At 57.9% G+C, this 14,454-nt stretch overlaps 1 protein-coding gene across 3 annotated transcripts; it reads right to left on the bottom strand.

Annotated features, from left to right (window-relative positions):
• Positions 1–2,531: 2,531 nt before the first annotated feature.
• N4BP3 (NEDD4 binding protein 3) lies at positions 2,532–14,368 on the bottom strand. 3 transcript variants are annotated; one of them, XM_058738869.1, is made up of 5 exons: positions 14,151–14,368; positions 8,494–8,844; positions 7,708–8,235; positions 7,092–7,346; positions 2,532–6,959 (listed from the first exon to the last, which is right to left on the bottom strand). In XM_058738869.1, the coding sequence occupies exons 2-5, from the start codon at positions 8,812–8,814 to the stop codon at positions 6,429–6,431; spliced, it is 1,635 nt and encodes a 544-aa protein (XP_058594852.1). In that variant the 5' UTR covers positions 8,815–8,844; positions 14,151–14,368; the 3' UTR covers positions 2,532–6,428. The 3 variants fall into 3 exon arrangements, with proteins under 3 accessions (XP_058594852.1, XP_058594860.1, XP_058594867.1); XM_058738877.1 differs by having other exon boundaries at positions 8,494–8,838; XM_058738884.1 differs by lacking the exon at positions 14,151–14,368 and having other exon boundaries at positions 8,494–9,837.
• Positions 14,369–14,454: the final 86 nt, after the last annotated feature.

The following is a 14,454-nucleotide window of genomic DNA, read 5'->3' as shown; positions in this document are numbered from 1 at the left end:
CACCTCTGTCTGTCATTGTCCACTCCACATGTGGCTCTCCTTGCATGTCGGTTATACTTCTCAAAGTGCACGGATGATTTTGTCGTGCTCATTGGGACTATGGCTTTTGTTTTGTTTTGTTTGAGGGGTGGAGTGCTTCAAAGCAGAAAAACCTAGCTGTTCTCCACTAACTCAGTAATAGTCTGTTTAATCTTTTGCTAGTTTCCTAGGATTTTTTTTTTTTTTTTTAATTTCAGTCCTCAATACATGTCCATTTTATTTTGCAGGGGGTGGTGCACAGTATGACTTAATTTTTCCCCAAATTTGTGTCCAGTTATCCCAGTACCTCTTATTAAATGATCCTACTTTACCCCTTCGTTTTGAAGCCTTTTATCATAACATTAAGATTTTCTACTGAATGTAAATAAAAAACGTTGGAAAAAAAAATTTAAAAAAAAAAAAAAAAAGAAAAGGGGCGCCTGGGTGGCGCAGTCGGTTAAGCGTCCGACTTCAGCCAGGTCACGATCTTGCGGTCTGTGAGTTCGAGCCCCGCGTCGGGCTCTGGGCTGATGGCTCGGAGCCTGTTTCTGATTCTGTGTCTCCCTCTCTCTCTGACCCTCCCCCGCTCATGCTCTGTCTCTCTCTGTCCCAAAAATAAATAAAAAACGTTGGAAAAAAAAAATTTAAAAAAAAAAAGATTTTCTACTGAATGGAATCTATTTCTGGCTCTTCATTCCTTCCATTGAGATGTGGTATTATTTTTACACCAATGTCATATTGTTTTACTTGCTACTTTGTAATATGTTCCAGTATGTGGTGGGATTATACACTGTTCACAAAAAGGAAAAAAAATTAAGGAAAAGCAAGGTGATTGAGGAAGCAGATCACTGTTGCTGGGGATGGGGACCCGGCTGACCAGGAGACGCAGGAATTTGGAGGGGGGCGGGTGACAGAACTATTCTGTATCTTGATTGTAGTGTTGGTTACACAACTTTCTGCATTTGTCAAAGCTCTAAAAACTACTCTTGGGGCACCTGGGTGTCTCAGTTAAGCATGTCTGACTCTCGATTTCAGCTCGGGTCATGATCTCGCATTTCGTGTGTTCGAGCCCTGTGTCAGGCTCTGTGCTGTCTCCCTGTCTCCCTTTCTCTCTGCCCCTCCCCTGCTTGCTCTCACTCTCTCAGAAATAAACATTACAAATTTTTAATAAGTAATAAATTAAAGCTATACTCTAAAAATGAAGCATTTTCCTCTATGTAAGTTATACCTTAAAAATGCTGGAGGGGAGCAGGACCAGATACACAAAGAGCACGCTAGATAAAACTCTAAACAAAAAGCGGGGGCGGGGGATGCCTGGGTAGCTCAGTCGGTTAAGCATCTGACTCTTGATTTGGGCTCAGGTCATGATCTCTTGGTTTGTGGGATTGAGCCCCACATTGGGCTCCATGAGGAGCCTGCTTGGGATTCTCTTTCTCTCTCTCTCTGCCCCTCCACCCGACTCGTTCTCATGCTCTCTCTCACTTGTGCTCTTTCTCTCTTTAAATAGGTAAACATTTTTTTTTTTTAAAGAAAAAGAGAAAAAGTTCTTGGATAAGACAATCCCTGGCATGTTCTTCTGAAAATACAGCCTTCCTCACTTCTCAGAATGAGCCCTGGAAGGCCAGGCTAGGAAAAGATGGAGTCTCCCCTGATAGCTGGGGTGAGGGCAATAACAGGTAATGCAGATCCTGCCTGCCCTCTGTGGAACCTCTGTGGAGCATCAGGCCTCAACCTGTGGAGCTCAAGTTGCCTGCTCAGGCCCTGTCTCTTCTTCCACCCTCCAGGTGGCACCCAACCAGTCTCCTGTGCCTTCTCTCTCTTCCTGCCCCTCCTTGTCAGGCTTTGGTTCAGGCCAAAAGCAGCTGCTTCATCTGTAGGCTCTGGAGCAAAATGAAAATGTAAGGCTCCTTGTTCAAACATCATTATAATTTCAAGATGGCGGGGTGCCTGGGTGGCTCAGTCGGTTGGGCATCAGGCTTCGGTTCAGGTCATGATCTCATGGTCTGGGAGTTCAAGCCCCATGTCGGGCTCTGCGCTGACAGCTCAGAGCATGGAGCCTGCTTCAGATTCTGTCTCCCTCTCTCTCTGCTCCTCCCCGGCTCACACTCTGTCTCTCTCTCAAGGAAAAAAAAAAGTTCAAGATGGCAACAGGAGACCATTGCACCAAGTGTAGGGCCCTTCCGAGTGTGGTCCTGAATGACAACACACAGGAAAAGCTAGTCCCAGTTCCGGCCCTCCCCCTTGGCTGCCTGAGGGACCCACCCACAGCCACAGGTGAAGTCTTCCTGTGCCAACTTACCAGGCAGTCTAGGGGCTGCCCTGCCTCCCTTCAAACCCTTCTAGACAGGACCCTCCCTTGGACCTGCCCCACACCTCTCTGTGTCCAATGCCAGGCCAATCCTGGACACTCTCGTCCCACCCTGCTCCTGAGGAAATCCTCCCAACTTCCCTTCCTCAGAGAAGTTTATCTTGCTGAAGAAAAAAAAAAAAAAATTACTCATGACACTCATCAGTTTGGTAAGGAAAACTTTATTCAAGAGAGGCTACTGCAATGTGGAGTTTTGTAGTAGGGCAGAGAGAGTGGGCTCAACTTCAAATACAGCAAGGAAAAGTAGAATTTACAGCCAAGGAGTGGGTAGGGGTCAGTGGATGAAAAATTACTGAGAGGAAACCTTGGGGGTCTGGAAGCAGATTCTGGCTAAATGCACCTCACAGGAGTCTTGCTGAAGGCAGGCCAGCCGTCGCCTGAGGGGGTTGGTGGAAGATTACATGAGGAACATAGTCAGATACGGACAAAGGGGGTCTGGCTAAACTAAGCAGAAATCTTGCCAGAACCGGACCATATAAGGAGACACCTGCCAAGGTCAGGCACAAAGAGAGGTCAGAAAAGTGCCTGACCAAAATATGGTCAAATACACACCCCTCATCACCTGCAGTGAAAAGTGAGCCAGCCCGAACTCCACAGTACTTACGCCTTACCTTTCATGACATATTTCACTTTTGCTTTGTTGTAAGAAATAGCACATTTCCTTTTCTTCTCTGAATCTGATAGAGCTAAAACCCACCTACTAGGGTGGGGAGTTATGCAATCTGAATTGTCATCATGGGGCATGCGTCCTCTTTGAAAAAAGGCTCCCTGATACCTATAGATATACCCAGTCTGAGAAATTTGCTTCTCCATGCGCCGTTGACTGGCCACTGTGATGTAGAGGTCTGCACGCTTTTGGCCCGGTCACTACCATGGACAAATGTGTGTGCTGTTTCCCTCCCCCACCCACAGGGAAAGGTCATGGGGGCAGGGGCGTTGGCCACTGTGGCTTCCTCATCTGAGAACCAGGCCTGGCCCTGAGGGAGGCGTGCAGTACCTCCCCAGGCAGTGAATGGGGACTGGCTCTGCAGCCCCAGTGCTTGGCCCAGGTGCCCGTGAATGGTGAATGAACACTCAGAGCCAGAGACTTCCCCACCTACTCCACTCCACCCCTAGCTTGAACCCATGACAGCCAGGGAGAGGTCTGGTTCCTCTTGAGTCCAAAGCCCTCCAGTGCCTTCTGGGCTGGAGCCAGACCAGTCTCTGGGGATAAAAACAGAAGACACAGTCCTGCCTGGCAATGCCCACAGCCCAGTGGAGAGACCAAAATGTCAGCAGAAGTAGTGGACTGTGGGCACAGGGACGGGGGGCGCTGCCCAGGCAGGGCAGGGCAGGAGTTCAGGGCAGACTTTCCTGAGGAAACAAGATCTGGGGACTGTGAGGAGCCTCTGCCTGGAGGATGAGGGCTCAGAGGTGCTGTGAGGGAATGATGGGGTCAGAAAGGGCAACCACTATCAGGGACTCTGTGGAGGCCAGGCTGTCAGAGGCCTTAAGTGATAGGCTGAGGGGCCCAGGGAGTGACTGGAAGAGGTGACACTAGCTGAGCTGAGAACAGAAGGGCCCAGGGGCATGGAGCCCAGTGTGGGCAGCTGGCCTCAGTTCCGGAGAATTGGCTGCTTGGGCCTAGTCTGCCAGGGCAGGGGGACCTCTGGGCACCTGGTGAGCTAAGGGGTCCACCAGGCTCAGGAGGGAGGGTTCCGAAGCAGTAGCCACTGCAGTGGCACCTGTGATCAGCCAGAGCCACCCAGCCGGCTTGGGGACCAGGGAACTGGTTTGCCCAGCAGGGATGAGCTAACAAGGATCCGGTTCCCTCTGAGCCACCCCAGCTTCAGCTCTCTCGTGCCCTCCCCCTGCATCTGGGTCTGGCCCTGGTTTCTGGCACAGCTGCCAAGTTTTGGTACCGCCCACCCACTCCCCGCCGGCTGTACTGGCCAGCCCAGCTCTCTAATTGCTGGGTGGGGAGCTGTCCTGCAGAGATGGTTCACCGAAAGGTAGACCCCAGCCACTGTGGGGCACCTGGGCACGCAGCCTGCCCAGTTCTGGGTTGTGGGGAGGGAGTGACCCAGGCTTCAGGTCAGCACCTAGCTCTGCTGGGGAGAGGGGGCTTCTGGAAGGTCACTGGCCCAGAGATCTCGGTTTGGAGAAGTCTGTGAAATGGGTTCCAAGGCCTGTGGGAGACCAGCCTGCCTAAGTTGAGTGCTCTCTGTTTCCCTCCCCAGGCAGAGGACCCAGACACAGGGGTCTGTCCTGGCCACAGGCTCTACTCAAGCCTGGCCAGAGACAAGTGGGGCAGGGACTGGTGGAAAGAAATGGGGCAGAAGGGAGCGGCCAGGAAGCAGCCCTCCTGGCCTCCAACCCAGGGGCCCCAAACACACCCCCAGACACACCCACCACCCACAAGACAGCTTTACACACCTGCCACTTACACAGCCATAAACACACCATCCCCACGGCAGACAACACACACACCCCATTCCCCACCCTAAAAAGGTGGGGTACATCAGCTCATACTCCATAGCCCCATAGGTGCCCCTACATAGCGAATCCACTTACCACCAGGACCCACATGCTGGGGCCTGACAGGCTGCCAGGCATGGCCTGGGAAGGGGGGATCATGGTGGAAGGGAGCAACCTGGGGTTTTTGCAGAGAGCATACCAGAGGATGCTGCTGCCCCATCAGGGCAGGCACTGGGAGGAGAAGAGGTCTGTGCACTGGCTCCCCTGGAGCGGGAAGCACATCTAATTCAACCCTGAGCCCCCAAGCCCTGAAGGCCTAACAGATAGGAAGTGCTCAATGCATGACATATGGATACTGATCTTTACTGCAGGGAGTGGGGAAGGGCTGCCTGCATGCCAGCCTGGGTCTGTGTTCCAGGCCATGCACCCAGGAGGGAGCAAAAACCCAAAGGGGAAGCCTGACTGCTGAGAGGCTATGGGTCAGAGTGGGCTTTAGGGGGCTGAGCTCAAGGGTCAGAGAGCCCGGCGCAGGGCTGGGAGTGGAGCGCTCCTTCCTCTCAGGACAGATCTTTCCAAAATACAAATCAGATCACATCTCACCCCTGCTAAAAAATACCCCAGGGCTCTCCACTGTCTACAGGAAAATGGCCATGTTCCCTGCTGCGGTACAGGCCCTTCACCAAGTAACCCACCCACAAATTTTGTCTCCTCTACCTTCCCAGGGCCTCCCATCCCTGTGGGGGGGGAGGGGTGCACCACAGCCAGACAGAAAGATGGGAGGTGGGTTCTGGGAGGGGCAGGGCCCTACTGGAGCCTTTGGGTGCTCCAGGGGAAGCTGTCTTAGGCCGGCCCCAACCCAGCAGGGGGCTGGGTACCACAGTCCAGACTTCCTACCAAGAGAATGTTTCATGTTCTAGCAATGCCTTGGTTGACTTGCCCTTTTGTTTTTCTGGGTTCTCTGGCATTGTTCCTTCCGAAAAATCCCACTGGTGCTGAGAAAGGAATTTCAGCCCACACGGCAGCTAAGGAACCGTGTGGTGCTGGGGCATGGATTCCTCCACTCCCCAACACACATGCCCAGCAGCTGTGCACACAGGCACATGGCACGGCCTCCCACCGACCATGACCATGGAAGGAGCTACATACAGCCAAGGTAAAGGGCCCCCACCCCCAATCATCCACAATCCTCTAGACCCAGGCCAGGGACAGGCCCAGTGTATCACCCAGGGCCTCCTTGTAGAAAATGTGGTTTTATTCTGAGGGAGGCCAACGTCCCCATCCCAGCCTCCCTCCTTCACGCCTGCCCTTCTGCATCACGGGGCCCTTGGTCCCCCAGCCTCCTTCTCTGGGCCACATCTACTCCAGGGAGCAGGGCGGGGCCTTGCCAAGGTGCTCCTCTGCCAGGAGGGCACCCTATCCAGCCCACAGCAGCGCTGGACCCCTCCTCTCGGTGGGCCTCCCCACTCCTGGCTGGCCTCAGCAGCTCCTGCCCCCAACCAGTGTAAGGAAGGAGCCAGCCCTCTCAGCGCGGGCTCGTCCAAGCCGCTTTCTGGCCGTGCTTCTGCAGCCCGCTCACCCCCTGGCTTCAGATCTTGGAGGACTCCAGCCGAGGACTCCAGGGTGCTGGGGGCTCCCGCAGCGCCCGCAGCTCTTGTTCCAGCGCCTGGTTGCGGCGGTACATGTCCAGGTAGCCTCCTTGGATCTCCCGCTGGTAGCGCAGCACCCTTTCCTTCTCCTCCTGCCACGTCCGCCGCTCCCGCTCAAAGCACAGTGCCTGCTCCTGGGCGCGGAGCCGCTCCTGCACCAGCTGGGCCCGCAGCTGCTCGGCGCCACCTGCGGCCTCGCTGCTGCCACCCGCCTCCCCCAGCAGCCCCCTGCTCTTGCAGTCGTCGGTCTCACAGCTGCCCTGGGCTTCCTCCCGAGAGCCCTGCTCCTGCAGGCTCCGCACGGCCTCGCGCAGCTGGGCCAGCTCTGCGTCCTGGGCCTGCGCCTGCGCCCGGCTGCCCCGAAGTTGCGTCTTGAGGCTGAAGATCTCGGCCAGCTTCTGCGCCAGCTCGGCCTGAGCCTCCCGCAGCTGCTGCTTCAAGAGGCTAATCTCCGCTGTCTTCTGGCACACCTGGGCGGGCAGGGGCGGGGCACAGGATGGGCAAAAGCCAAACAAAGTGGGTAAGACCAGGGGCCAGCAGAGGGTGGGACCCCACAGGTGGCAAAGAGGACATAAAAAGTTTCTGTATGCCCAATTTCTCACCTCCCATCGGGCTTCTTCCTCTGGTCGGGTGTTAGGGTCAGCATCCGGGAGGGCACCGGGGGGCCGAGGCTCGGGGCCCAGGCCCTGCTGTGCCCGGAGCTCTTTGCGCAGCCGCCGCTGCTCCTGCTGGGCCATGAACAGCTGGAGCTGGAGGTTGCGCTCACTGCGCTCTGCCTTCTGAGCCACCTCGTGCAGCCTCTCCACATACAGGCGCTTCAGCTCGGACAGCCACAGCCGCTGGCGCTCTTCCAGCACCTGCCAAGGGGACGAGGCGCCTGCCATGCGGGGATATCCCACACACGGACCACCCAACCCCCCCTCACTCCTGAACACCAACTGCCAGCCCCTCCACAACACTCCAGCTGCAACTGGAGGTGAAGTGCCTGCCAAGACTGCCCAGGGAGTCTCTCTTCCTCCCTTCCACCCAACTCCCAGCAAGGGCCACCAGTGACATGACATTCCCATCACATGGGGGCTGGGGAACCGAATCAACTCCATCTTCCTTACTCTCTTATGCCCAGAGCTACGTAAGTGAACTGGCTGGGGACCCTTCTGTGTGTCCTGTACTCCAATGCCAAGGGACAGAACAGGACCCCAGAGCAGGGGGAGCCCTCACCTGTGTGAAAGGGTTGGAGCCATCCTCATCACCGAGGCCTCTCTTGAGATCTTCACAGGTGTCGGGAAGCAGGGCCACCACCTCCTCGGCGGTGGGGCAGGAGAACTCATAGGGGGGCGGTGGCTCGGGCAGGCAGCTCAGCATCGCCAGTGGCCCAGCCTCCTTGGGGACCCGGGAGGCCCGGTCCAGGGAGCCCCCAAGGTGGTTAATGTGGCCCAAAGAGGAGCTGAAGGGGCCAGGACCAGTGCCAGGACTGCGGCCAAAGCTGCCCCCGCTGGAGGAGTCAGACAGGCTGGGCTCGGGCTCAGGGCCGCCCTCGTCCAGGCTGAGCGCATGCAACAGCTGGGCCCGGGCCTGTGCCTGGCTGGTCCGGGGCCCTGGGCTCAGGGGTGGGTGGCAGGCCAATGTGTGCAGGCTGCCATTGCTGCGCCACAGCTTCTGGCCCTTGTGGGCTGCCAGGCTCTGCATGGACAGGAAGCCTTTCCCAGCGCCCGCCACGGGCTTGAACACCGATGGGCGAATGCGGCACTGCCGGGAAGAAAGGGCAGCTTTGAGGCCCTGGGCTGACCTCACCTCTGCCCTCTAACGCTCCCACAGCCCCCAGGATCCTCTCTGAGAACCTGGGGTGTGTGTCACACAGAGGCAGTGACCGGTGACCAAAGACCAAAGCCTCAGGACAGCCTACAGCAGGATTTTCATGTCCCAGCCCCATCAGAGCATCTCCGAGGAGACCCTGAGCTCCCCATCCCTACCAACACTGGGGAAGGGAAGTGGGCAGAGATGCACCTTGTCAAAGCGACCCCGCTCGGGCAGTGAAGTCTTGCTGAAGTCACCAGCTCGAGGATGCTCCCGGTAGTAGAGGGTGGTGTAGTCAGCACTCTCGTTCCGAGGGGCACGCTTGGCCGTCTTGCTGTCCTTCTTGGGGAGGTGCAGGTAGCTGAGGAGCTCACGCTGGCCCAGGCCCTTCCGGAGGAGCCCATCAGGCTGGCGGGAACCCCGGGGCCCTGCAAGCGCTGCCCGTAGCTCTTCCGGGGACAAGTCCTGCCGTTCCAACAGGCTGCCCACGCTGCCCATGGCAATGCCAGCAGGGCCCAGGGCTGTGGCCATGAACTTTCAGCAGAGCACAGGCAGCTGTTTCTGGGGATTGGGAGGCTCCGTCAGAGGCAGGTGGGCACTTGCTGCCCAACCTCTCCGATACTCTAAAACCAGTTGCTCTTTGCCTATGTCAGCCACCTGCCTGGCCCAGGCCCAGGAGGCAGATATGGGTCCCGGAAAGAAAACCCAGGACAGGACTCCTAGGATGGCAAGAGAAAGGGCCCAAAGTCATCTGCCTGGTGCCCCAGCTCCAGCTATAAGGGCCGGTGTGATGGGGGGGACATAGGGGAACGGCCTCAAAGCGGCAGGATGGGGCCCCTCCCAGGACTGAGCCAGCTGTGGACTCAGGCTCTGTCCAACTCTGACCCTGTTCACTCTCCTACCAGGCTCCTCACCCAATCTGGGGTGTGGGGTGGGCAGAGGGCACAGGGAACCGGGGCCAGTGGCTTATGATTCTCCATTCCTTCTTTTTTTCTGGGGAGGGGGAAAACCCAGTTGAGCCCCTCTTCCTGCAGTGGGTCAGAGTTCCCCAAGGGAAGCAGCTGGCATGGGTGGGGTTGGGGGTTTGCAGTGGGAGGGATACAAACAGGAAGGGCCTGAGGGGAGGAAGGATGATGGTAACAATGGCCACAGTTTCCGGAACAGGTGTTCACATAGTCATAGGGGCAGTGGGGGGAGGCAGGGGGAAGGGCCAGCGGGAGCCCCCACCAGCCCCTGCATATGCTGCCACTCCAAAGACCACCACCAGGTGCGTGGGGGGATCCAAATCTTGACCCGGGGTGGGGCCAATTACACGTAGGCCCTAGCTTCCTCATGCAGACAATGGTCATGGCAAGTCTTATCACTCAGAGATGCTGGGAGGATGGGCTGAGATAACAGGACTAAAGAGTCTAGTTCAGGGCCTGGCCCCTAGCCAGGCAGGGTCAACACAGGCTGGTTGAAGATGAGCTCAGCTACTCAGATGACCTCCCCGGCAGGCAGCCCAGAGACCAGGTTATGGACCCAGTTCCCATCTGGGCTGAGACCCCCCACCCCTGGCCTGGCCCTACCACCCCACTGGATCCCCCCTATCCAGCCCAGGGCCCGGAACATGGTCCATACTCAGAAAGGACCTGCTGAATGAGTGAACACCACCGTCTCTGCCTCTGGCCCCCAAGCGGCTGCTCCCATCTACATACAGACACCCAGCAGGCATGTGGTGGCTGAGCACCCCCCACCCAGCCAATATGCTTCCGGGACACCCACTCCCACCTCAAACAATGGTCGTTAGGAGGCTCCATCTTCCTCAACCATTTCCAGGTTTTGTGTTTGTGGAAGACAAAGCTCTCTGGGAGACGGAGCGGGGGCATGGCCCTGCCTCCATCTAATAACCTCTGAGGATGTCACAGGGCTCACAGGGCCAGAGGACTCATCCACTTAAGGAATCAGAGGTGCTGGCCACCTACAGAGACACAGCCCTGCAAAGGAGTGATCTTACGGAGTCCCGTGAGATAGCCGTTGTCCAGGGCACTGGGGCTCCTGCAGGTGAAGTGGCTTGCCCAAGGTCACAGATCTGGTCAGGCTGAGATGCCTGTGATCCCAGCAGGATGCTGTTCAATGTTTAGTGGGGGCCCAGGATGGCATCCACAGCCCAAAGAGTTAGAATTGAAGTATCCCTGGGGTGCCTGTGTGGCTCAGTCAGTTGAGCGACCAACTTTGGCTCAGGTCATGATCTTGCGGTTTCTGAGTTCAAGCTCCACATTGAGCTCGCTGCTGTCAGCGCAGAGCTGGCTTCAGATCCTCTGTCCCTCTCTCTCTCTGCCCCTCCCCCACTTGCACTCTTTCAGAAATAAATAAAACACAAAGTATCCTGCCTCCCAATCTGACACCTCCTTACCATGAGCACACTTCACTCTTGTCACTGCTTCTCAGGGAGGCAGACAGCAAAGAACCTGGTCTCCAGCCCTGTCCTCACACTGCCCCTCCATGGGGACCCTGGACACTATCTCATCGCCCTTTGCCATGCCTCAGTTTCCCCATCTCTGAAGTGGGGAAAGACTGCCTGCCCTGGCCTTCCCTTTGGGTTTTTGTCACAGAAACAATGGAGGTGAAAGGTCTCATGAACTATAAGCCCAGTGCAAGCATGGTGGGGGGGGGGGGGGGGGAGGTGGCAGTGGTGCTGAATATGCCCATCTCGCCCCAAACACACACCACTTCACCTTCCCCTGGGCAGATCCTTATTTCCTGTTTCAGGAAGAGACAACTAGCACCTCATGTTCCCTACAAATGGTCTCAGGGTCAAGGGGGAGAGTCCTTGAGCCAGAGGCAGCCATGGGCCACTAGAGCGCATACCCCACATACAAACTGCAGTCTAGTCACTGAAACCAGTAGCACGGTGGTTCCTATGTGACAGGACACAGCACAGACAGTCACATCCAACAGCAGACACAATCATGCACAAGGTCACCTTTGCGGCAATGAGCATCCTCTGGGACACACACACACACACACACACACACACACACACACACACACAGGAATGGTCTAGCATTACTCTAGCATGAAGACCCACTCGTCCTCCCAGCCCCCAGGCTAGATGCAGAGGGTATGAGGGTGTGTGTGGTAAGGGGCTTCTCTCCACGTGTGACTTGAGCAGTTAGAAAGAGCTGTGGAGCTGGATGAAGGGGGCACACACAGCCCCTTCCTTTTGTCTTTCCCTAATGCCCTCGCCCTCCACCCTTCGTCCCTCCTAGGTAACTTCTCTGGCTGTATTATCAGCTCTCCCAGAGAGGCTGAGGCCCCTGGCTTTTAGGAGGTTCTACCCTGCGCAGGTCTCAGTCTGGGACAGTCCCTTTTCCTACAGGGGTCCATCCCGCCTCCCCTCCCAACACACACACATTCCTTCCCCGTTGCTTGGAGGCCCAGGGAATGGCCTGGTCAGGCCAGGGCAGCTGTGCAGGCTGGGCTGGAGAGGATGTGTGTGTGTGTGTGTGTGTGTGTGTGTGTGTGTGGCGGGGGGGGGGGGCGCGGTATTGGAGGGAGAGAGAGACAGCAAGAGCCTTGCAGCCCCCATGGGAACATCAGAGCAAAAACCAGGGCCTCCTCTAAGTGTCTCCAAGGGCTTCCCTGCCAAGAGCTCAGTACACACCCTGGGGCTCAGAGCTCTGCACAGAGATGAAACCCCACCACCACCACCCTGGTGGCTAGGTTTGGGCTAAGCCATATTCTGCACAGGCCCCAGCTGGCCTCAACAGGACCCCTTAGTTCCTGTTCCCAACCCCTGGGCCCAAGATTAGCCAGCAGCATTGAAAGCCCTGGGCAGACAGGGGCATCTCTTTTGGATCAACCCTTGGTGGTGACAGGAACATGAGGCTCGGGAACCATGCTGGCCATGAAACAGAGACAGGGCACGCAGGGAAGCATCCCAGCATCCGTTAGTCAGCCCCACATGGCTTACCACAGCCTCACAACACCCAAAGGTGGGGAATATTGAGATCTTCTTCAGAAGAGGAAACTGAGGCCCAGGAAGTAAAAGCACATGCCTGAGGACATTTTCAGCTGCCCTGGAGAAAGTACGCCAGCTCCTCAGGTTTAGAAGCCCATCCTGACCCCATCGTGAGTCTCCTCCAGCGTGGGACATCCCAGAGCATGTGGGCAGGAAGCTCCAGAGTCCCGCCTTGGCTGTGGCTAGCCCCTCCAGAGCCCAGGCCCCAGGGGAAGGTCCCACCACCTGCTGGGGGGGATCAGCTTTGCTGGAGGGAGTGTCTGCAGCTGCCCCTGAAGAATTGGACTGGAATGTCCCAGTTCCAAAAGAGGGGCAGTGGGTAAGGGGGTGGGGGGAGGGCGGGGGCGACAGAAGAGGCTGGCATACCCTAGTTACACTGTGACACCTGAAGAGGTAAAGCTCGGTATCTAACCACAAAGGAGTGTGTCTGAGTATCACCAGAGAGTCACAGAGGCATACACCACTCTACAGTTATTCTGAGCCTTTCATTTCATCATCTGCGCTCATCTCCACAACAGCCTAGTTGGGGTTAGGCAAGGAACCTGAGGCCCAGAAAGGCCTAGAAGTCAGCTGCCCAACATCCCACAATGATGAACAATTTCAAAACCCTGGGCAAGGCCCTCTCTCCTGCTGTCCCAGCCAGAGGTCACCAGCTGCCCTTCACAGACACACACTACTGTGTATGTGTGTCGGGCCAGCCCCCAACACCTGCCTCTCTCAAGGGCATCTGCAACCAGGTAGGTTTGGACTCCAGTCGCCTCAGCATAGAATTCTTCCAGCCCGCCCCTGGTCAAAGAGGAATAGTGGAAACACTGCCGCATGGGGACTCTGAGCCCTGGAAGCTACTGATTCTAGAGGCGGGAGCAGGCTGGCCACATTCATTCACAGTCTTGCACATGTACACCCACACTCAGCCAGCCAGCAGAGGAGCCCTGCCCAGGAGGGCCCTGGAGGAGGCTGATCACTGGGCCCAGAGTGGCCTCCTGCCTCCACTCCCTTCTTGGCTGGGCAGGGAGAGGGCACGGAGGGTCAAGGTTGCAGGTCAGCCGGGCTAAGCCGCAGGTGCAAACAAGGAGAGCCCCAATCTGTACTAGGGGACTGGGTACGGGGTGGGAGGCAACCGGTCGCAGTACTCTTTCTCGACACAGCCAGGGACTTGACGTGGGCCTGGCCCCAGGCTGGTCCTCGCTTTTGCCAAAGGCTGTGGCCAGACTGGGCAGGTGCTCCCGCCGCCAAGAACTGGTAGCGTCCCCATAGGTCGGGATCCCTAGCAGCTGGCAGCTGCCGCCCTTACAGAGAAGGGGACCGGAGCAGGAAAGGGGTGTCCCGGAGGGGACGGGAGAGGGGTCTCGTGGGGAGCAGACGATGTTGGCATCCCCACGAAATTCCCTCCCCCAGACCCCGAAGGCTGTGACGGAGGCGTGGGCTCCGCAGAACCGCGGGAGGTTCGGCGAGCTACCTGGGGGGGCCAGAGGGGACGTCTGTTGCTGCCTCCTCCCTGAGGCCTGCCCGGAGCGGCCGAGCTTGGGGGCCGAAGCCCAGGTCAGACTCCCGCGCCAACGGCGCCTGCCCCACCCCAGGCGCGGCGCAGGGGTCCGAGAGAGCACATTTGCAGGGGTTGCGGAGAGCAGCGTAACCTGCCGCCGGCCCCTCCAGAGGAGCTTCGCGGTCGGTCCCTGGTCCCGCGCCTCTGTGCTTCAGTGTCTGGAAATGCACACCGCACCCTGCCACCCCCGCCCACTTCTCAGACGGGCACCTCGCGGGCGAAGGGCTGCGGTTTGGCCAAGGTCGCCCGGAAAGCGAGATCTCGGCGGCCGGCCCCACCCCCGAGCCCAGTCCCCGGCCCCCGCCGCGTCCCACTCACCATGCTGGCGCCGCTCCGCGCCCCTAGCGCGCGACAGTTCCCTCGCGCGGATTCGAACCCTCTCTCCAAGCGTCGGCTCCAGGCGAGAATGCGAGCCGGGCCGGAGTGACCAGGAGGCAGGCGCCTGGAAAACGCGGCCAGCCGACCGGGCGGGCGGGCGCCGGAGCCGGATTGGCGAGGGAGGGACGCGCTCCGCGGCGCTCGCTAGCCTGCCCCAGAGGCGGAGGGAAAACCCGGCCTGACTCACCGGCGCGCCGCCAGCCCAGAGCCCGGCCGGGCCCCCGGATGTGGGGGGCGGGGACGG

This window comes from Neofelis nebulosa, chromosome 1, assembly GCF_028018385.1.
Source record: "Neofelis nebulosa isolate mNeoNeb1 chromosome 1, mNeoNeb1.pri, whole genome shotgun sequence".
Classification (NCBI taxonomy): Eukaryota; Metazoa; Chordata; class Mammalia; order Carnivora; family Felidae; genus Neofelis; species Neofelis nebulosa.
Note: the sequence above shows the minus strand (reverse complement) of the source record. Positions and strands in the feature narration are given on the sequence as shown.

Coding starts and splice junctions, on each gene's coding strand:
- N4BP3 (XM_058738869.1), bottom strand. CDS start 8,814: ATGGCCACAGCCCTGGGCCCTGCTGGCATTGCCATGGGCAGCGTGGGC. Junction 7,347..7,707: donor GCTCCAACCCTTTCACACAG/GTGAGGGCTCCC, acceptor TCCCCTTGGCAG/GTGCTGGAAGAGCGCCAGCG. Junction 6,960..7,091: donor AGGAAGAAGCCCGATGGGAG/GTGAGAAATTGG, acceptor CTGCCCGCCCAG/GTGTGCCAGAAGACAGCGGA.